Source organism: Thermobia domestica, chromosome 13, assembly GCF_964235325.1.
Source record: "Thermobia domestica chromosome 13, izTheDome1.hap1.1, whole genome shotgun sequence".
NCBI classification, from domain to species: domain Eukaryota; kingdom Metazoa; phylum Arthropoda; class Insecta; order Zygentoma; family Lepismatidae; genus Thermobia; species Thermobia domestica.
Window position 1 is genome coordinate 14812005 of NC_137466.1, and position 22386 is coordinate 14834390.

At 35.0% G+C, this 22386-nt stretch overlaps 2 protein-coding genes across 4 annotated transcripts; both read left to right on the forward strand.

The window, feature by feature from the left end:
• The first annotated feature begins 1061 nt into the window (after positions 1-1061).
• LOC145667502 (uncharacterized) lies at positions 1062-11200 on the forward strand. The gene is made up of 4 exons (XM_081734978.1): positions 1062-1345; positions 4811-4972; positions 7752-7910; positions 10601-11200. The coding sequence occupies exons 1-4, from the start codon at positions 1208-1210 to the stop codon at positions 11198-11200; spliced, it is 1059 nt and encodes a 352-aa protein (XP_081591104.1). The 5' UTR covers positions 1062-1207.
• On the forward strand, positions 11046-17829 carry LOC145669130 (uncharacterized). Of its 3 annotated transcripts, none has more exons than XM_081737475.1 (5): positions 11046-11500; positions 13555-13686; positions 14456-14560; positions 14643-14787; positions 16555-17829. In XM_081737475.1, the coding sequence occupies exons 2-5, from the start codon at positions 13636-13638 to the stop codon at positions 16728-16730; spliced, it is 477 nt and encodes a 158-aa protein (XP_081593601.1). In that variant the 5' UTR covers positions 11046-11500; positions 13555-13635; the 3' UTR covers positions 16731-17829. The 3 variants fall into 3 exon arrangements, with proteins under 3 accessions (XP_081593601.1, XP_081593603.1, XP_081593602.1); XM_081737477.1 differs by having other exon boundaries at positions 14658-14787; XM_081737476.1 differs by lacking the exon at positions 11046-11500 and having other exon boundaries at positions 13348-13686.
• The last annotated feature ends 4557 nt before the right edge of the window (positions 17830-22386 follow it).

The window sequence follows — 22386 nt, forward strand, 5'->3', positions numbered from 1 at the left end:
AAAATAATTAGCGTTTTCGCTTTTAGTTGGAAGACCCAACTTCGTTTTCTTGTGTACTAGTGCATGTGGCTGGGACCCTACACAAACTATATATTTCCTTACCACTAAAATGGAAAATATAGCTTCGGAACAATCAACTAATGTAGACAATTTTCTAACATTGTTTCTTGACTTGAATTTGTTGTACATTGTGAGTGAAGTAGATAACGTTGCAAAGCCTGCATTAAACTAAATTGACAAGTAAAGTAGTTCATGGTATTGTAGATAATGCAGGTTCTAGAGGGCATACATCCATTAGATACGAACGTAGATTGTGAGTAGTAAATAGTTGATTATGGATGTAGCCCAACAAACCAAAATAATGAAGAAAGTAGATATAGTAAACATTCCGTTACTGACCTACTTATAATAACAGTTACTAAATCAATAAAACGTTATCGATTATCAACTAATAACAGCTGCTAAATAAATAAAAAGTTATCCTACAGAAACTGTTAACAATTCAGCTACTGTTAATATGCCCTTCAATTTGCTAGTATCCATTAAAGTTTAAATTGTAAATGAAGTAAGATTATTGTTCATCATTTCAGTTACTTCACTGTAACATTTTAATCTATTATTTCTAAAAGAGAAGGAAAAAGACAAGTTATCTTTATTTATTTATTTACATTTATTTCTGGAATAGTATACCTCTATTTTATATTAAAATAGTAGTAATAATAATAATAATAATAATAATAATAATAATAATAATAAACAATGTATATAATCTCAAAACAGAACTAAATTATTTATAAATATTTCTTAAAACGGAAAGGACAATCAAATAGCAGATATTTTCTGACACGCTAAAGTATATTGCTGTACCTTTAAGGTGAATCATGAAACCAACATGAAATTAACATTTGAGTCATCAGTCAAGCAGTTGTATTGTACAAAAAGTAGCTGTTATAACAAATGGTATAACGCAAAATCAAAAAGGTCACTAACGGATGTTGTAGATACTGGTAGACTTCTCTAGAAATAAGACTTAGCATAGGAGCGCAAATAAGATTCCGATAGTTTTTTTTTTTTTTTAATTAACATGATCCATTGGATTGCATGACTTTTACTCGCGCAAGATATAAATCTAATTTGCGTTCCTAAGTTGTTCGAAAATGAACAAAATTTTCCTAACGTGTTATCACCTTTCTTTACAGATAGGAGAATGTATGAGTGTATAAGAATTCTTGCGTCTGTTCGTAGACAGATAGAGGAGTCTACCCGCACATTGTTAGCGGAAGGGAGAAGACTCCAGGATGCCGTACAAGGACCAGACGAAGGCAGAAGAAATGCCGAAGGCCAGGTTAGAATCCATTTAATGACTTAGCTGATTCACAGTATAATTAATTTTCGTCAGCTTATTTACAGAATAGTATCAGAAAAAAAATTAAAAACTTTCATCTACAAATATATCTACACATATGTTTTACAACTTGAAAAAAAATTACTGTGGCGTAACACACTACTAGCACTTCCTAGGGATGGTGTAGCAAGGGATTACGTCTTTGATAAATTTAACAAAGCCTGACAAATTAAGCAATATTTCGTAACTTTAAAAAAATGATGTTGGATGCCCGCACTACAGAGGTAATGGAAGTAATCTTTCTATATATAACAGGGTTCCCACTGACCCAAAAAATCAGGGAATATCAGGGAATTTGATTTTTGTTAGAGAAAATCAGGAAAATTATTGAGAAGTTCTTTAATGTGGGACAAATTATTGAAAAGGTAGGTTGTCATGATTTGTGGTTAACTCTGAAATCAGCTGAGCTATAGCATCTTGAATGTCTTAATGTTTGGCGTGGGAGACCCGGGTTCGATCCCCAGTGGGAGCTCACGTGGTTCGGATTCCACGTTAATCAGTAGTTCGCGTCTCGTATAGCCTCGCTGCTGGAAGGGACGTTAAATTCAAAATCAACTCAACTCATACCCTTATAGCCGCTTCAAAACAAAATGATGTTCTCATTCGACCTGTTTATACATATATATGTGTTGTGCGCATAATCAAGCATAATTCATCGACACATATGCACTGACTTTAATGTTTTTGTTTGTTTGTTTGAAAGAGTATTCTTTCCCGGGTGTTCCACATAAATTTCATGAGGATCTAATCATATTCTTCGGAACTAGGTCATGAAACTTTTGAATGGCTGAGTTTTCGTACTATAATTGTGTGTACGATCGCGTATGAATTCGACATAGATGCACCTATTTTATTGATTTACTTTTTGGCTAAAAAAGTATGTTCTCATGGTTATTTTATATAAATTTTTATTAGGATTTGATGATAATCATCGGAGCTAAACCATGAAACTCCTCAATGGATAGTGTTAATATCGTAATTAATCGACTTCACTGTGAACATGCTCACGCATAACTTCAGCACAGATGTACTGATTTTGATTATTCTTTTTTACTTTTAAAGAATATACTTTCTCACAGACTTCATATAAATCTTTTCATGATCTAATGACTCTTTGGAGTTGGACTGGTCAACTCCTTCACGGCTGATAGTGTTAGTACCGTGTGTATTTTCACGTGTAATTCCGTATCGCGTATACCGATTATATATATAGATAGCGTCAACTAATCCTTGAGAGAGTCCAAGCATGTTTGTGACGTCATCTATTGACTGATTGTGGTTTCATGGGACCTCTTTCTGAACTCTGGCAATCATTTCTCCCGTTCCTCTGACAATAATTAAATCATTCATTTATAGAGATAAATCATACATCTGTCTTCCCCTAAAAGAGTACATACAGTATAATAAAAATTTTACAATACGAGATGTATACCAATATTACGTGCCGTTTGCCCATGTTTTCAATTTTCGAGTTACATGTCAGCTCTGGTCGTTCAGATATGAGGCTCTGAACATTAGTATGTCATTCGCGAACATGTTCATGTTAGCACAAAATTTAAAGTTTGGTGTGCTCTTATGTATCGTAGAGTAATCGGTCCATTTTTTCTTTGCTGAGAACACGGTTACATGGGCAGCTTACTATGACATGTTGCATGAGCACCTACTCTCTCAGATGATGGAACTGAAGGCCAAACATAACCTTCCAACACGATGGAGTACCTCCTCATTGGTCTCGAGATGTTAGGAACTTTTTGAAATGACGTTTCCCTGAGAGACGGATTGTGGTGGTCAAGGTTAGTGCCTACGAAACCCCTGTTCCAGATCTTGCCGCACTTCGTACACAGATTGTTGCGAAAACTTAACTGACTTGTTGATGCTGCTATGTTGCAGCATATATGGATAGAGCTTGAATATCGTCTCGATATCCTGAAGGCAAATAGTGTAGAAGTAGTGTAATTGGCAATAAAACTTTGTAGAGATGTATAAAGGTAACCAAGGAAGTTCTGTCGCTTTTTCACTCACCACCTTCAAACCGATATGTCACCTAAAATGTACCTGCAAGATCAAAAATAATCCCCATCAGCATCGACGACTTTCTGCTAACTATCTGGAAGGCCATGGATCCATCGCTGTAGAATTTGGTGGATCGTGAAGCGAAGAAGATACCAAGTGCATTTTGCACCTCTACTAGGGATTTGAACTGGCGTTCTCTGAGGGATTGTCCAAGGAATGGAACAGGTGATAATCGGACGGTGCAATGTTCGAGGAATATGGTGGATACAATAGTATTTCCCATCCAAGGCGCAGAATGGTGTCCCGGGTCATCCTAGCCACGTGAGGCTTAGCGTTGTCCTGTAACAAGAGGATCCCTTTGCGATTCAGAAGTGCTGGCTCCAGATTGAGTTTTTCTTGAACACGGCTCAACTGCTGACAGTACTCAGTTACATTGATCTCTGACCAGCTAGTAGCAGTTACCGGTGCACGATGCCGCGAGCAGTCCACTAAACACACAAGAAGACCTTCTGGTGCAGTGCTGATTTCGGCTGTTTTGGAACCGGTTCATAGGATGCTAACCAATAATGACGGCGCCGTGGAGCTTTGTATAGGACCCACTTTTCATCACATGTCAACACCCTGCACAGAAATTTTTCCTTCCTCAGACTTGACAGTAAAGAAACAAGTGTCTGCTCGTGTTGCTGTCTGGCAAGGAGTCAAATCATATGGGACCCATCGACCCAACTTGCAGTGCCTTCCAAGTTGAAGGAGGAGCTGCCGAATGGTTTCTCCACTCACACTGATTTGTGGTCCCAGTTCTTCACATGTCTGACCACTGTTCGCCTCAATTGCTGTCTAAAGATCTTCATATTGTACACGTGTTGGTGTTCCGGCCCGTGGTGTGTCTTCGAGTGTTTCGCTACCGTCCTTAAACTTGTTAAACCACCGCTGCACTGTCCGCGTAGTCACGACACCCTCACTAAAGGCCTGACATATCTTCCGCTCCGCTGCAGCGACGTTTGACCCTAATTTGAACTCGTACAGCATACAAGCCCTTATGACGCACTGTGGAGGTTCCATGTTCACTCTGTTCTCACGCAAGTTCACGATGTAAGTGAACTGCCACAACCAGGTAGTATGTTGGATATACCCACACCAATAACTGACCTTTGCCTTATCTCCATTGACATTCAACTCATGTTGTGAGGGCCATGGAACACAGACCTGCACGAAAAGCGACAGAACTTTCTTGGTTACTTTTATAGAACATATTGCAGAAAACCGCATGTCTCTATCTCGTATAGTTTACGAGCTATGTTTCATTGTAATGGTAGAGAACTTTGTGGACACTCCATATTATATACTTTATAAACAAAAAGCTTTACATTGTGTATTTATTTCTTTTTTCAGATCGACGAGTTCGTCAACCGTGGAATGGACTTGGAGCAGAGATTGGCCACAGAAGAGGAATATCTGATGGAAACTATAAGAAGAGCGAGGATTGATATCAGTTCCTGTGTTCTGGATCTCCAGCTTGCTACTGTAAGTTGTCGCAGAACCAGTGAACACGAGGTCAGTATACTTGAATTGTTCAACATTGTATAATATTGTTGCATTAGAAATTAGTCTTTTTATCTGGATAATAACCTCATGTTTCTCATCATAAAAGATAAATATATGTGATTTAATGACAGTAATAAGGTGAAATGTAGAAAGCGATATTTTAACTTTCTTTAGAATTGCTTTATCTGGTCATTTGTGTGTGTGTGTGTGTGTTTGTGTGGCGATTATTACAATAGTTAAACATATATAAACTTAACTATTGTGATGTTCTTAAAATAAATTAATACCATATTAAGAATTGAAACATCAATTAGAATCGTCAAATAGATTTTCGTAATACATTTTTTATTATTTTTAATAAATGATACATACTATTCAATTTGTCTGCTTGAGGTCCTTCGTGGCTAAGCGGTTAGCGTACGCACCTTTGGCGTGGGAGACCCTTGTTCGGTTCCCGGCGGGAGCTCATGTGGTTCGGATTCCACGTTAATCAGTAGGTCCCGTCTCATATAACCTCGCTGCTGAAAGAAACGTTAAACTCAAAATCAACTCAACTCAACTTGTCTGCGTAAATCGATTCTTAATCTGAAGACCTAAAATTTCCCTGATATCCGTATTATACATATACACGTAACTTAATTCATGACTCCATTAATTTGGATACTCTTTCTGTGAGATTTTGTTGCCTATCACAACGTTTCTATTGCCTTGGTAGCTTGTAAATTTTGATACGAAAATAAATGAAATTTTGTTTAATATTTAGAAATGATTTCTTTCATATGAACCAATTATTAAAAAATACATGTCTTTGCTTATTCAATTTAGAATGGATTATTATTATTATTATTATTATTATTATTATTATTATTATTATTATTATTATTATTATTATAGAAAATTAAACTAAATTTACGTCCCATGATTATGCCCTTTAGGCTAAAGGAAACGGATCATTAGTGAAACTGAATGAATATGAGAAAACTGGTGGAATGAAAATGCGGAAGAACATTATGAAACTCTACGGACACGATGCTGTCTATCATAAATTCACACAGTCTGTGGTCGTCTCACCAGAGGTGAGCGTTCTATCAGTGAGCTCTAGAATATTTAATTACTATTCAAATATTTAAAAATTCGTGTACGAGTATAGCAGAAAAATAGATGAATTCTTTCTCTTATATATTTGAACATAGGCACTTTCTCTTAAAACAAACTTGTTAAATTTCTTCAATGTTGCCACTTGTATTTCTTTCTTCTACGTTACCTTAAAGATTAATTAATATATATTTTTATTTATTTATTTATTTATAATTGTAAAAATATTAATAAAATAAAAAAAAATGAAATGAAATATTTGAGTTTTACGTCTCACGATATGCCGGCTAGGCTAAAGGAGAAGGTGATGATGAGAAATGAATAAAAATGGTGTAATGAAGAAAGTGGGAGGAAATGGGAGAACCCCAATGAAACTCATCCACACGGGAGTTGGGATCAAACCCGGGATCCCAAGCACCAGAAATGAACGCTCTACCACTGAGCCACCGCGGCCCCACAAATAAAATAAAATTTATAGATGTTTATACAGAGGTAATTATATGATAAGTTTCATTGTCACAGGTTTTTAAAATTTATTTTAAGTTACTTACTCGCATTTTTAAAATATCCAAGTACTTTATTAGGGATGTAAGTGATTGGTACGGCTAAGGTTTAATATTACGAGATGCGCCTATAAAGGTACTCGAACTTAAGCAAGGGAGGCCCAAGTTCGATTCCCGCCGGGAGCTCATGTGGTTCGGATTCCACGTTAATCAGTAGGTCTCGTCTCATATAACCTCGCTGCTGGAAGGATCGTTAAACTCAAAATCAACTCAATTGAACCTAAAAAAAAGTAAAATAACACTGGAAATACTTTTGTCTAAGATTTTTTATTAGTGCCTGTTTAAACCAGTTTTGTGCAATTTGTATTTGAGTAAACGTTCGACAAATGCACATAGTGTGATGTTGTTGTACAAAAGTTTTGAACGTCAGGTTTGATCGCCCACCACAATGTACTTCAGAAAGGTGTTGTCCTGTACTGCAGTAGCCACCGAATCCTCATATTATTCTTTCTTATTGGCTTTTTTTTTTCTTACTGTTCTGTTAAAAAATCAGAGACATTTGCAAAACAAACACACATCTTCCTCATTTTCAGGTCCTTCCTTAAAATTAACCAAAACTTTTCTTTGTTTATCTCGAACATGGTTGACAATTGCTGTGGAATTATATGTTTATCAAATTTCAACGATATTTCTCCATATTTACCTCATTTCTTGACGTTCAATGGAGTTGTGACCTAGTATCATCCACAACACTTTTGTATCTACATCTGCAACGTTTCAATAAAATATTTATCCAATTTGTAACAAAGCATAATGTTAGAATATTGCTCTATTTCGTTACACGTGTTTCGTACGATGACTTCACACTACATACATTTGTCACAGGCATATCCAGATACAGACTGCATCAAACTAACAGGAAGCTTAGACAAAGGTGTTTCCAGTGTTGTTATACTATGGTAATATTTTAAAGGGAGGCAGCTGTATTTGTTAAAGTTTATAGGGATACCTCGTACTTAAATCTTAAATAAATACAGATTAACTTTAAAAAAATGAGTATACACTTTGAGTAGACTTAACGCTGTAGAATTTTAATATATATATATATATATATATATATATATATATATATATATATATATATATATTTACATTATTATTAATTTTCTACGTTATTATTATTATTTTAGGAGGATAGTTCAACGGAGAGTTTCCACTCAATTGATTACCTGGATATGACGATAGAAAACAATAACCCGGATTTGACAGAAGACTCACTGGAGGAAGGGATCACTGGAGACAGACGGTACTCTAGTAGTAGTACCGGTAGCTGGATTACTGTTTCTGAGGTATGTCTGCATCAGTTTCTACTACTTTAGTACCTTGTAATTTTTATCTTAACATTTACGAAAATAAATGTAGCTTTATATGAACGAATTATCAGACTTCCATACTATGCTGTGCATAAATGTCGGAGTCTTATACAACAGTTCTTTCCGTCCGTCTGTCGAAAGATATCAGAACAAAAACGGTAAGAGATATCAAGAAGCAATTTTTCGCAAACACTCCTCCCTTAACTCTTTGTTCAAACCGGAAGAGGTTCAAATTAACCATTTCCTGTTTCAACGTTGGTTGCCATACAACAAAAATGGTAATGAACAGCAATAAGAGGTTTTCTGTAATCGATCATCGTCTTAAGAGAACATACCGTCCAACCTACAACACTCTACCAAAACCACAAGTGGTTGAAATTTACAAGTACTTCCGGTTTTAATACGACTCTCCATAGAACAAAAACAGCAAGAGATAGCAAATAATGGCTTTTTAATATGGATGGAGGAACAGGTCTTATCTTTGATCTTATTCCTCTGTTGGAACCAGTAGTTATAGAGGTACTACTTCAAGTTTAAGTATTAAATTTGTATAATTTGGAAGTCTACCGTAGTTTCACACGAAACTGGTTTGTTTAATAATATTTCGTTTATTTAATACAGTGGACCACAGTTCACGACTCCCTCTATTCGTCCACATATCGGTTCACGAATGATATTTCGGGCTATGAACACACATTTGTATCCATGCTATCAGTAGTGCTTTCAAGCATTTGTCATACACATTATTTGTCAGGGTGTTGTGTCCAAAAATTTCTTTGCATTTTTTTGTATTATTTTAGTCTTCATTATATCTAATTTAGGATAATTAAGAATATTTTCATTTATATCCTTCATCACAAAAAAAAAAAAAAAAAACGCTTAAAAAGATAAAAACAAAAACACATTTCTGTGGCCAGAACAGATCAATTGTGTATATTTACATTAATTTAAATGGCAAAAATAATTTTAGCTCTTAAACAGCTTACGAAATGGATTAAATTCAGGACGCAAGGGTTCACTGTATTTAATATGAATATTATTTCTTATTCAAACATTTTATTTATTATATTCTGTATAGTTGTTAAATATATTTTTCCAGTGGTATACGCAGTATAAAATCAACGGGGAGAAGGGGGCTTCAAGGACTTTATTTCATATACTTTCAGGACTAGCGTGATTTCTATATACAGGATGTTTCAAAACAACACCGACAACGCTTAGGAGGTGATTCCTGACACCAAAATAAGACAAAAATATAGACTAATCTGGATGAACAAATGCTCCCTTTTGGAGTTATAAGCTGCCGAAAACGTGAAAAGAATGAACTTTAAAGATCCATAGCTCTAAAACTATTGGTCCTACCGTAGTAAGATCAAGACTTCACCTAGGAACTAATATGTGCGCTATTCAAAAATACATGTTTCAGAATCCAAAGGTACTCACGCAACTATTTTTATAGAGGGAGTTTAGCTACCGGCATATAATTTGAAGTGCTCACCAACTACCTCTATAAAAATTGTTGCAGAAGTACCGCACGATTCTGAAACTTGGATATTTGGGTAGAGCACATACTAGTTTCTAAATGAAGTCTTGACCCGATAGAGCTTTGAAGTGTTTTTTTTTTTTTTTTTTTTTTTTTTCACGTTTTCGGCAGCTTATAACTGCGAAAGGAAGCACTTGTGCAACCAGCTTGATATATACTTTTTGTCTTATTTTGGTGTCAGGAATCACCTCCCAAACACTGTCGGTGTTGTTTTGAAATAGCCTGTATATAGGGTGCGCAAAACAACACCATCAACGTTCATAAAGTGATACAGTATATCATTTGACGCTTTTACGTATTAAAAAACGTGAAATATACTGTGGCATATCACATCCCAGCGTACGTTATTCTCAACACGAGTAACCACGGAGCTGGCGTTCCCAAATACGTCAGATGTCCCGCTTACGCATTCCGTATTTACTGTTGTCAAAGCTTACCTTTTCCCTACGTAGACTCACCTTTTAAGTCACAGTATATCTAAAAATTCTGGTGGTAGCATGTCTGGGATTTATGTCATGAGGGAATCCCTTGCCCACACATTGTACATTACTGGAATAATGTATTTTGGATGCATATGCATAACTTCCTTTACACTGGTATGAACCACCACTCCACGGTCTCTCGTGTTCGAAATAACGAGTGTTGCAATATAGCTTTTCCATACTTTTGGGCACTTTTTTCCATAGGTCCATATGAATTTTCTTTGTCTTAGTCTCGGGAATCACCTCCCAAACGTTGTAAGTGTTGTTTATTGAAACACTATATATATATATAAAGGAAAAAGTTCGAGGTTTAACCCCCCTCCTGAGCAAGATATTACGGAAAAATTAAAATTGACTATCTATGGTGGAAGTACATGTTTTTCGGTTTTGATATAGTATCGTCAGACATTTAGGGAGTCACTTGAATTACGAGGTTCTAACCTCCGAAAAAATCACATCGGAAGCCGATGCCCAAACCATGCTCAAGCTATCAGGCTGGTAACAGCTCATGGGCTGAGGCGATTTCTCATAATTGCGCTCCAACTAGGTTTCTCAAGAATTGCTAATGTGTTTAAAGCAATGTATTGTTGATGGTTGTCCATTTTATGTGACTTACCTCTGTTTTTCTTTCTTTGATTTAGCACTCATATGACAACAGTAGTGATGAGAGCTTCTGTTCTATCCTTGACACTTCGACCTCAGTCATGTCATTGCATTCGCAGCCAGTGTCTGTACCATGGCTGAGAATGTTATATGGCTATTCATCATACACCATCTTTGCCATTATTAATATGTCTGAGGCCCAGCGTGTCAGCGGTCTCAAGATTTTGTTGATAATGACCACTCCAGAGACTTCGGTCCTTGGAGTGTCCTTATCGTACATCATAAGTTATGAGATGTTCCGAGTTGGAATGCCATGGCAAATCGTGGACTTGCCCGATTACGATCTCAGTGGCATTCCTCGAGAAGACTCTCCTATGACTAACTTCTTCAGAAGTGTGTATTGCTTGTGGCGAATCCTCCAGTTCCAGAGGTGGGGAACCCCAGCAATTGCACTTCCACAAGTAGAGGTTCAACTAGGTGAAGCTGAGGTTGAAGTGCAAGTGGAAGAAGAGGAAGGATCACACTCTAATGGCAGCCACAGAGAGGAAGAAGCTAGTGATGAAGAGAGGAGGCCTAAGGATGAAGAGAGGAGGCGTGTGTATGGTCCAGTTGTTCGACCGCCTCCCCGTTCCAGGTAATACTTCAAAGTCTTATTTATTCATATATATTATTCTGAAAATTGTTGTGGGTTATGCACTTTTAGCGACCGTAGTATTTCTCATGCCCAGCTTGTTAGAGACCCGAGAATTATATTAATGGACTTAATAAGACTCAAAAACTTAATTGAAATTATTTACAATAAATTAATTTATTTTATTATTTGTTAGTGCACTAAATTGAATTTATGTTCACACGAATTCTAATTTCTTTTTTATCTTAGTTTATCTAGATTCCAAAGGATAAGAAGCTTAATCTTCCGGCGGAGACAAAGCGGAACGGTAAGACAATAAAATAGAAATTAATTTATAATCAGTAGTTTCTTATTTATTTTATTTTTTATTTATTTATATTTATGAAATTTATAAATTTATTTTTTTTTTTTTTCTATTTGTACTAACGCTAAGTGTAAAAATTCTGACAAAAGGTATAAATTGTGAGTGTGAAGATATTAAGATATAACTTCTGAAGAAATTAAACTGACGCTCACAGTTCTAACTATTCGTTAATGCCGAAAAATTCAATACAAGCCGCCGTCTTCTTCAGCGTATAATGGATCATTGCATCAAGAGAACCACGACCCAAATATTCTTTGCAGATTGAAAAGTTTGAAGCAAATCATATATATTATTTCAAGCTATCAGGGAAAATGATGTTATCAGCTGAGCTTTATTAGTTAATACAAACTATTTACTGAACTAATTGGTTTTATTTTTATTTTTCACCATATTACCAGCAAGCATAACTCCACAGGTAAAAACAAAAAAAATCACAATACAGATGAAACCCCAATAATTAATTGAAACAGAAACATTTATGTATTATGAATTACCATATTTGCTACAAGCTATGTAATGTTAGATGTAAGCTTAACCATATCTGAAATATATATTTCTTTTAATTATGTGATGGAAACCATAAAATGTGATTGAAAAGAGCAATGTGTGTTTATGTAAATAAATAAGCTTCTGAAGAAAATGGAGGTTCCCATTGAAAATTTCGGTATTGACAACTGGTATTTAGACGCATTCCGGAGTTTAATTTAATAGTTGGTTAGGATATAGTTTAACTCAGTTTTTTTTCCTTCGCTGCTACCTCTGAAAAGGAAGAAGTGAAATTGTCATCCATACTTATAGTTCGATCTTCTATTACAGAAATAAAGCGAAATCCACTAATTAATTGTACCTTAACCCAATTCTAGAATACTCTTAGCGTTTAATGAAAAAAAAAAAAAAAATGTTCACAGATGAGAAATACACCAATCGATAGAACAAAATGATATGTGCGACTGTAAAAGGTCATGCGTAGTTTTTGAGAAAATGGAGGGAAAAAATAATTAATTTATAAACTTAAATAATTTATCCTGTACGAGAGCTTATTGAGGTAAAACGTTAAAGTAACCTTTCATTAAGCTTTTCATTAAGACATAGATTCTTAATGAGATATAGCCCGAAGTTATCATGAACTCTTAAATTTTTTATTTTTATTTAACTAATATATTGTCCAAAAATAAGGCATTGGCGCAAATCCCCTCAATCTTGGAGTTGGAGGGAATGTCCCCCCAATAATCCGATTTGAAATGTGTATTTTTGGGGGTGAGGAGAAGAAATATGATATTATTTGTGTCCGACTGCTACAAAGGAAAGAGAGATTAAATTGATGTTCCTTGCTGTATAATATACAACAGGTTCACCTCGGAAATCAGATTCATCTACCGTAATATGAGTCTCTGTCTCCCCCCACCCCACCCTTCCAGAATAAGCCTCAAATTGCCCGCCTCCCAATGTTGAAGACACTTGTGCTCCCTTGATCCTCCACAGCATTATTTTTCTACTTCATAACTATTTTGAACATCGCTTAAAAAAAGGAACGGTATTACCCGTCCCCCCCCCCCCTCCAATGTTGAAGACAGATTTGCGCCGATGGATAAGACATACATAAATCGATAGATCCCTTGGAAATGAACGAAATAATATGCTTTAAGCTAAATTCTTATGCTTAGTTTTTGGGAAAATCGAAAAAAAGGAAGATACTAACTTTTGTGGCGCTAAGAAATGTGTCGTTCTTTACCAATAATAAATGACTGTTTTTAATATGATGGAAGAAATGGTACTACACATGTGGCAAAATTCACTTGAAGTAGGAGATTGTACTTATTGTTGACACAGCACTGTTTACGCATATACTGCTGAATTCCTAGCTGTTAATGATGTTTATATGCAACTAGAGATATTACGTAGGAAATAAAAGTACAGGGGTATTGTTACAAGTAAGATGAGTCATTGATGAAACAGATTTGGACTGGAACTAAAATAACTTGATTTATATTTCGTAGGAGGAAGCAACACGAAAACGGACCACTCCACCACCAACTGAGGAACGAAGTCATCCCACCTCTCCTCCTGGGACCTCGCAGATGGATCGTGAGACGATGGTCAAAGAAGTTTTCGTGGAGGAGATCAAGGAGGTAAACTGATTTATTATTTATTGATTGATTGATTGATTGATTCCAATGATACTAATAACAGTATTAGATTGAAGTCATGCAAATGCTTATTTTAATATTTAGTTTGCAAAACTCGCCGGTGTTGAGATAAGCCTAGAATTAAAGCCGATGTTTAGATTACTCGGATGTTGCTTTCTTTTTAACCCAACAATTGGCACGTGTATAATACCCTTGGTGTAACCACGTTTTTACCAGTGCGTTGCATCCCATTCTTCTAAAGGCTTTCCTACAAGAAGTTATTCTCAGAGGTGAGATACGAGTTTCAGCAAGGAGGGAGTTTCTTTTATCTGTAGTTACGTTGTTTATTAAACTGAATGCCTTAACTCTCAGCAATAACTTTAATTATTTTTCTTGCCTCCTTGATGATTTGATGAATTTCTGCTTTAGGAAAACCTTGACTATCTACAAACACTTGAAAATTATTTAATGTGGTGTTAATCATCTCTTTGAAAGCTGGAAAGGAAAGGAAAATAAATATATTAGATTCTCAAGAACAATACTAATTTTTTCTTTTTCATAAGTGCTCCTCTATTAGGTGGAGAGGTGATTTTAACAACCAGTTCGGGCGAATCAGTGCGAACTAGCTGAATGACATCACTGATACTGATTTTTTTTTTTTCGAAACGCAAGTAGCTTAGAATTATCATTATATATAGTTTTCTATATGAAATTTCAAGAATAATAAATAATGCTTCTCTATTCTCATTAAATTTCTATTGTTTTATTATAGCACGAACGGCGACAGGAACCAAGACCGAGAAAACAGCGACAAGAGGGCACCGAGAGGTCACCGCGAGAAGTCGATGATGATAATTTGAGAGAACACCCAGTTCAGGTAAATTGTGACTCATATATATATTGTTTGTATATTCATTATTTGTATATTTGAAAGATTGATACTATAGATTTATTCACAGAACATATTTTTACAGGAGCCGCCGTATCCGTACCCTGTATCTTGGCGAAGTAGACTCTGTTGCGTCATCAGTTGTGCAGCTAGATGCGTTGTCGCCCCGTTTTCGGCTTGTTTGGGCTATGAAGTGGACCCGTGCGACAATTGGTGTAAGTTATTTTCATATTTTAATCTGTACAAATTAGTGTTATCACCATAAGAGTTATGATCATTAATCTTTATGAGTTAATCTTTTATTTACCAGTATACAAATGTTTACTTTGTTACACGGTGAAATCATCTTATAGCACTGATTACTGATGTTATCCATTGAACTGAAATGCAACTAATTCATACCTAGTCCAGTACATTGCAACTTTTTGTGGCAAACAAGTCTAGTTGTCTATATTTATTTATTTCAAATTATATTAATATATTTTAATCATTTAAGTTTTCTCTTGGTGAACGTGACTTCCTTCGAAATTGCAAAAGAACTTTTCGTGTTTACTGACACGTAACATCGTGACCCATCTGTCAATAGAGATCAAGCAACCTACTTCTTCCACCCTCCATTTTTTTGTTGACACAATGTGTTGTATGTATCAAAATTCGAAATTGTCTTGATCATAGCGATAAGTAAATGGCAGTTTTCCTCGTTTAATAGTCGCAGTTGGATTTTCGCATTAAAAAAAAAAGCTACTATTACGCAAGTGAACACGGTAGTTTGATTATGAACGTTTAGGTCATTAGCGAAGCCATGACTATTTATATGTCGGTCTTACTCGACTTTTGCCCGAATATCACCTATTTTTTGTGTGATTGGATGCCTACTGTGAGGAGCATCTTGGATATAAAAATTTCCACAAAGAAAGTGACTGTTATCTTATCTTGCCCGTAAACAGCAGAAATTTCTTAACAGGTCTGTGCAATATTTACACCTTTACTGAAATAAAATTGGAAAATGTAGCGCAGTTTTGCGGGAAGTTCACTTATCTTCACGGCGCAATACCTTACGTCTAACTAACTAACTTCATGGCCTTGGAACCCGGAGGTTCAATGCCGCGTTCGCAAGTCAACTAGATCCAGCTTCTGTTTTGTATTCCTATTTCTGCGAGATCCATTTTAATATTGCCCTCTTATCTGCGCCTAGGTCTTCCTAATGGTTGTTTCCCGATTGATCTTCCAGTCAAGTCTTTGAAAGCGTTCCTACTTTCTTCCAGCCTGGCTACATGACCTGTCCACCTGACCCTCTTAGATTTGATGACCCTAACAATGTTTGGTAAAGCGCATAAATTATGTAGTTCCTCGTTATGAAGTTTCCGTCATTCCACTTTCACGTTCCTCTTCGGTCCGAATATTCGTCTCAGGATCTTGTCCTCAAATATTTTCAATATATGTTCTTCCCTCAGAGTAAGCGACCATACAGCACAACAGGCATGATTATCGTTTTATATATTTTAAGCTTCAAATTCCTCGACAGAATTCGCTACGACAAGAGATTTTGAGCTGAATAAGGACGAATTCCCTGGTTTTAGTCTACATTTAATTTCTTCGTGAATATGGTTTCCGTCTATTAATATTGATCCTAGATATTTGAAAGTATCCCCTTACGTCTATTTGTAAGAATCCCATCACTTATACATCTACTAGCTTCAACTGTGAAATGACCTTAGGCCGGACACGCTGCGACTTATATACCCAGAGACTTGAGACACTAGGCCCATTTCGTACGCGAAAAGCCTACTGTATTCTAGACTACATTATATAATACTGTATTCAACATATAACCTCCCTCTAAATATCATTAGTCCCCATGAGTACTAATAGTTCTCAGATGAACCCAAGTACAAAAACTGAAATTAGAAATAATGCTATTTAAATTGTATAAAATATAATAATTCAAATCCTCATTATTTTTATATTTTTGTTCATTTTAGATCAACGAGAGGAAAGAAGAAGAAGGTGGGAAAGACAGTATGGAACCAGGGATCTTCCTCCCAACTTACTCCATCTCCGCCATGAATCTCAGTGTGGCCGCTGCTTCAAGTTTTATTTTTGCCCCTGCTGCTGCTGCATTCCTTGGTGCGACGATGAGCGAGAGTGCTTCCTCTAAAGAGGAATTGAGGTAAAAAGATAAGCATTTCTAAACATAATATATCTTTCGTTTTATCAATTCGCTTTAATGTCCTTATCTGTATTATGTATTTGTAAGTCTTCGATATTTCTCTTTGACGTCTGTGTCTCGAATTTTCTGTATTACTTGTCTGCAGTTATGATTTCGGGTAATTTGACGGACTCTCAACTCGGCGACTTTTAATTCATGTTTTTCAATCCTTTAGGTTGTCATTTTGCAGAAGGGTTAAGTATTATGTTTATAAAATAAATTTAAACTACCGATCTTTTTACCTCAGAATATTCCACTTCCTCTCAAGATTACATCCATTAGACCAAAGGATGATGTACATATGTGTATATAATCTATGTAGTAATTGTAGTTACTCAAAATTCAATAGTAAGCTTTTGCTAATTCTTAACGACAAGTCGTTTTGTAGAATCTAATACAGTGAAACCTCACAATAACGGACACCTCCATAATACGGACAGATTTTATAAAACTGTTTGTATTATAATAGAACAGGAGCCTCAGCAGTGTTATTTTCTCATAATGCTTTAGTAAGCTCTTTGTTCTCAGTTTATATATATTCAGCACAAAAAATGCTTCCTTCAATTTAAAAATAAAACGTGGTCACGCTAAGTAAACAGAAATTCTCTTTTCTACAAAACATCTTTCAAATTCAATCTCAATAAATTGGCGAACCACTACACATAACATTCTTCATTTTCCTGTACATCTATCCAAACTAAATTGCTTCCTGGCGTTACTCCTTCAACACTTTCTATGGTGGAGAACCAATTATAAGACCAAGAATTCTACACGAAATTTCTTTTCTTCCCTGAAAAAGTCACTACTTGTGTTTCCCTTGGTACTTGTATCTTCTCCTGCAACTCCACATAAATACATCTCTTCAATGATACTTCTATTTGTTTACAAAACGAATTTCTGCTTTACTCCCCCAACAATTGGAACATGTCTTGTCTGTAACTGTCAACTTTCATTTACAGACAAATAGTTACGTCCGATCAATGCCCGTTATTCAAAGGTATCACTGTAGTAGAAAGATTTCTGCATGAAATTTATATTGTATTGAGTTTATAACAGTATTTAATGATTATTGTTACACTTGTATTCTTCAAGAAAACAAAAATCATCATTACTTAACCTCAGAAGATCAAAGAATGTTTCAAATTCTTTCATATAAGTTTCATATAGAACCAGTAGTACAGGACTTGTTCCAACGATTCAAGTGAAAAATGTTGAGTCATCCTTCCTACATCATTGGCCTGTCACGTTGGGACCTTCACAATTCGGTCTGCTGAAGAAGCCACTAAGGTGACAGGTTTTGATGAGATGACATTTCACATATGATGAAATAAAGGCCACCGTACAACAGTGGTTCAAAGACCAACCTCCCGAATTCTGTGTGGAGGGATTTAAACACTATCACAATTGGACAAGTGCCTGAATGTGTTGGGTTGACTTCTGAGAAACATACTGACTCTGAGTCACATTAAATATTTCAGCGACTATAGATTTTAAATACAAAAGAGGACTATAAAATTATCTAGTACATAGTGTTAAAAATTCAGGTCAATGTATTTACACATGATGGTGCTACACTTACCAAAAGAGTTTCATTTATTGTAAAAGTTAAAAATGGTTACGAATGTCAAGCCTCAGACTTAGTGATCGAAAGTTGAGAATCCCATCACTCAGTTTGAGGATAACCTAAAGGGAGCAAGCTCTACATTGCCATTTACATCATTTTCATGTAATACAAATATTCCAACTGTTTCTTTACACAATACATATGCACTGTTATAGACTCAATATAGAAATCAGTAAAAAAATTAAAAAATAATAAAAAATAAAAAAATAAAAAAAATATAAAAAGCAAAAAAAAATGTAAAATTTAAAAAAATAAAAAAAATAAAAAAATATGAAGTAGGTAGAAAGTAGTGTTAAAGTAGAATAGTTGTGTAGAATTAAAACGTAGTGTAGTAGTACCGTAGAACATGTATATAATATAGAAATAGAAAATATATTGAGTAATGCAGAAATCTGAGAAACAAAAGGAAAACAAAAGTAAAATAGATTCCAAGCGAAGTAGAAAAAAGAAAGAAAGAAAAAAATGATTAATCCTAAGTACAAGTCAGGAGAAAATGAATAATTTGCTAAGCGTCATAACATCAATTTTGCTCCTTTTTCACAACTGGATTTCTGACAATCCTACATAGAAATAAAAATTAATTGCCTTTGCATACATTCAATAGAATTCTCTTAGGCCATATTTTATTTGTTGACATAGTGCTTAAAACATCAAATATATCAGAGATCAACAACAATCAAGATAATGTATCAGAATAATGTCCTTTAAAAGTTAGAAAACATATTCCAACGGAAATGTGCTAGATGCACTTTGTGAAGCATTGCACAATGAGAGCAAATTTCTTCTTCAATTTACTTAAACAGACAAGCAGATTTATACTTCGTTTTCCTAAAATTCATCCCTCACGACGTACTTTATCGATACAACGTCTGGTGGATCTTACAAGGTTTTGTTTAAGAAATAGATCGATGTTTTTCAAGCAGTAACGGATCCGTGGAATGAGCTGATCCGGGTTTGTAGTATATCATCTCTTAGCATTGAAAGCAGCCTTCAAAACTGTCCAGAAATTTTTCGATGGGTCGAATTTCTGGAACATTAGCTGGGTTACCTTGTTGCGCTACAAATTAAGTTTCTTATGATTGAGATGTTCAGTCACAATTTTGGGTTAATGCGCGGACGCTAGATCAGGCCAGAACACATATGTCCCTGGTTCATAATTTGCACGTATGTACGGTGTTAGTCTATACTTAATGCACTGTACCAGGTACGTCTGGGCATTGATAGCAAATCCAGATCAACGCAACAACGTACCCACAATAGGGTTTCCTTTGATTCCCTTCTCACCGTCAAACAAGGTCACGATAACACCACTTGTTCCTGTATCTGTTGGTGCACTACTGGCTCATCGTCCTGATAAGTCTGCCGCATTTCATGTACCACGCGAGACAGGTGCTGTCCTCTAGAAGTTTTGTGCGTATTTATATTGAACACACTTTACTGTGTGACAGTAACATCGGCATCATTTTATGAAAACTGATAAACCTTCTCTTGACACCATTCTTTTTCTTTATGACCTCTTTCTCAAACATCGATTTCACTATCAATGTATGTAGCATATCTTCCAAATCACCTTCTCAAAATAACGGCATCTAGATATGATTCTTTTCTAAATAATTGACCTTATCAATTGGTATTTCGCATGATATTATGTCTTCCCGTCATGCTTGAAGCTGCACATGCTTCTTCACTATAATGTATTTGTAGGTCATCCTAAAAGCCATTTATCTTTTATTCAAATTTCTATTCCTATTCCGTGCGTATCGTCAAATTCTTATGCTATGCAAAGAGCTTTCATGAGAATGTCCACGTGTTCTATGGCGCTCTTTGAATGGTAAATTGGAGTACATAATACGGATACATCTTTTCTCATGATCATTGTACTCTAGGGTTAATTTCCAAAAAGCATTAGGATTAGATTGTAGAAATATAGTATAGTGTAGACTTCATATCAATATTAGTTAATTAAAGAATAAAAAGTTTAAAATTAAAGTATTTGTTGTAATAAAATAAATATTAGATTAATTGAAAAATGGAAATCATTACGCTTGGAATAGATGTGAATCATATATTTCGTAAATCTTGACAAATTTTACATTCTACACTGCTTGACAAACTTAAAAAAATATGCTTACTAAAATTAATTGGCATATTTTTGGTGAATTTCTTTTGTTTCGATTTTCATGGTGTATATTCCATTACTTAGAATTAATTAAAGACCATAATAAAAGCTGTTGTAATAAATTAAACAAGCTGAGACTGCCTTCCGTGTTCCCGCTATTTCACCCTATGACAGTGTTTCCATTTTCCATGAACCATCAATATTGCCAAGTACCAAAATTAACATCCTTCTATCTTTTATTTATCACGAGTTCTTTGTTGTTTGTGTAGATCACTCTCACAATTTACCCCATCTAGCATCAACAAGAAGAGGGAAGACTTACATCTAATACTCTTTGACAGTCATGGAACGTTTAGCCTTTACTCCACGGGGAATCTAATTTTTCTTACGTAACTTTATAAACAAAACATTCATGTCGGCAATACCTTCACATATTTCTCTAAGACGACTTCGTGGCCAAACAATAATAAAATTGAACTTTAAAATAATTTTAATCGAGACTAATTTACATGCAAGTTGAATCTTCAAATTAATCAAACGTGTGCTATCAAAATAGTTGCACAATGATTTCAAACGATCTTCCTTTATACCAAAATGTGAATTGTTAGTTCTGAGCTGTAAATCAGTAGCTTTTTCAATAATCTCAAACATGACAGCACACACTTTTCTTTATACATATATATATATATATATATAGAATGTACATACAATTTTTACTAAAATTACAAAAAGCATGTAACAGCTTGAATTTTCTAGAAAGGCCATTTACAAATAGTTTCTGATAACACTAAGAATTGTTTTTATTACTTGTTAAATTTCCTAGATTCTTTCAGAAAAGCTGGTAAGTCCCAATAACTATTGCAACCTTTCTTGCAATAATAGTTTCAGAATCACCATCACAAGAAAAGATTTATGCATAATAGGTGAAATAGCTATGTTTCTTCACGGATTTTTCAACTAAAATACTTATTTGTAAATAATACTAACAATAATATAAATAAATAATGAATAAACAAAATAAAATAAAGAAAAAAGAAACATAAAATTAATTACTGAAACATAACGGATCAAAACTTTATGCACAATAGACGAAATAGTTCCCTTTCGTCATGCATCTTTCGACTCTACTTAAACATTATATAAAGAACCAAACAAAAAAAGAAAAATCACACACTATCTGTAGTGCATCATTGAGCTTAGCTCACTTACACATATTCCTATGCTCATTACTCGAACTTGGTTCAGTTAACAATGTTCTTCTCAATAAAAGCGAACATATCCTTGTTGGCTACTGGCCTTACATTTGTTTCAGTTATTTCTTTTGTAATCCGTGGAAACATGACTTAAAGTATGATGGAGACTTTTCACGAGGAAAGGACTGCAATTCACAAAAAAAGTGACTCTTATAGTCTACAGTACCATTTCGTGGTTGAGTGGTTCTTTGATTGCGCCTAATATCGGGTTCGACCCTGAGTAGTTGTTCGGATGCCTGTCTAATATTATCCAGATGCTGCAAAGGGATGTTGATTTTCAATCAATCGTCGATCAGAGAGATGTTAAAAATCGTAATTAATCATTTTCATTCGCTGAGATTTCTTCTCCTTCTTATGTTACACATTTCACCAGGGTGCTCACTTAACCGTGGAACCGTGAATTTCATTATCAAATCTCAAAAATCTAGAAAGTTTTCAAATGAATAGGAATAGCTTATCAAAAAAAGTAAAAGTCAAAATAAATGCTATTTTCTTTTTTAGTATTTATCTGTTTCTTGTATGCACAGTTGACATAAGGCTTAATGAAGACAAGTTTAGTTATTCCATTGCAACATGCCAACCTTCAGACGATTTTTGTTGTCGTTGTGC

Bases quoted from the DNA above. Each gene is read 5' to 3' on its own strand.
- LOC145667502 (XM_081734978.1), top strand. From the start codon at position 1,208: ATGTATGAGTGTATAAGAATTCTTGCGTCTGTTCGTAGACAGATAGAG. The intron at 4,973-7,751 runs GTCAGTATACTT...TTATTATTTTAG, and splicing joins GCAGAACCAGTGAACACGAG to GAGGATAGTTCAACGGAGAG. The intron at 7,911-10,600 runs GTATGTCTGCAT...TCTTTGATTTAG, and splicing joins GCTGGATTACTGTTTCTGAG to CACTCATATGACAACAGTAG.
- LOC145669130 (XM_081737475.1), top strand. From the start codon at position 13,636: ATGGATCGTGAGACGATGGTCAAAGAAGTTTTCGTGGAGGAGATCAAG. The intron at 13,687-14,455 runs GTAAACTGATTT...GTTTTATTATAG, and splicing joins TCGTGGAGGAGATCAAGGAG to CACGAACGGCGACAGGAACC. The intron at 14,788-16,554 runs GTAAGTTATTTT...TGTTCATTTTAG, and splicing joins GGACCCGTGCGACAATTGGT to ATCAACGAGAGGAAAGAAGA.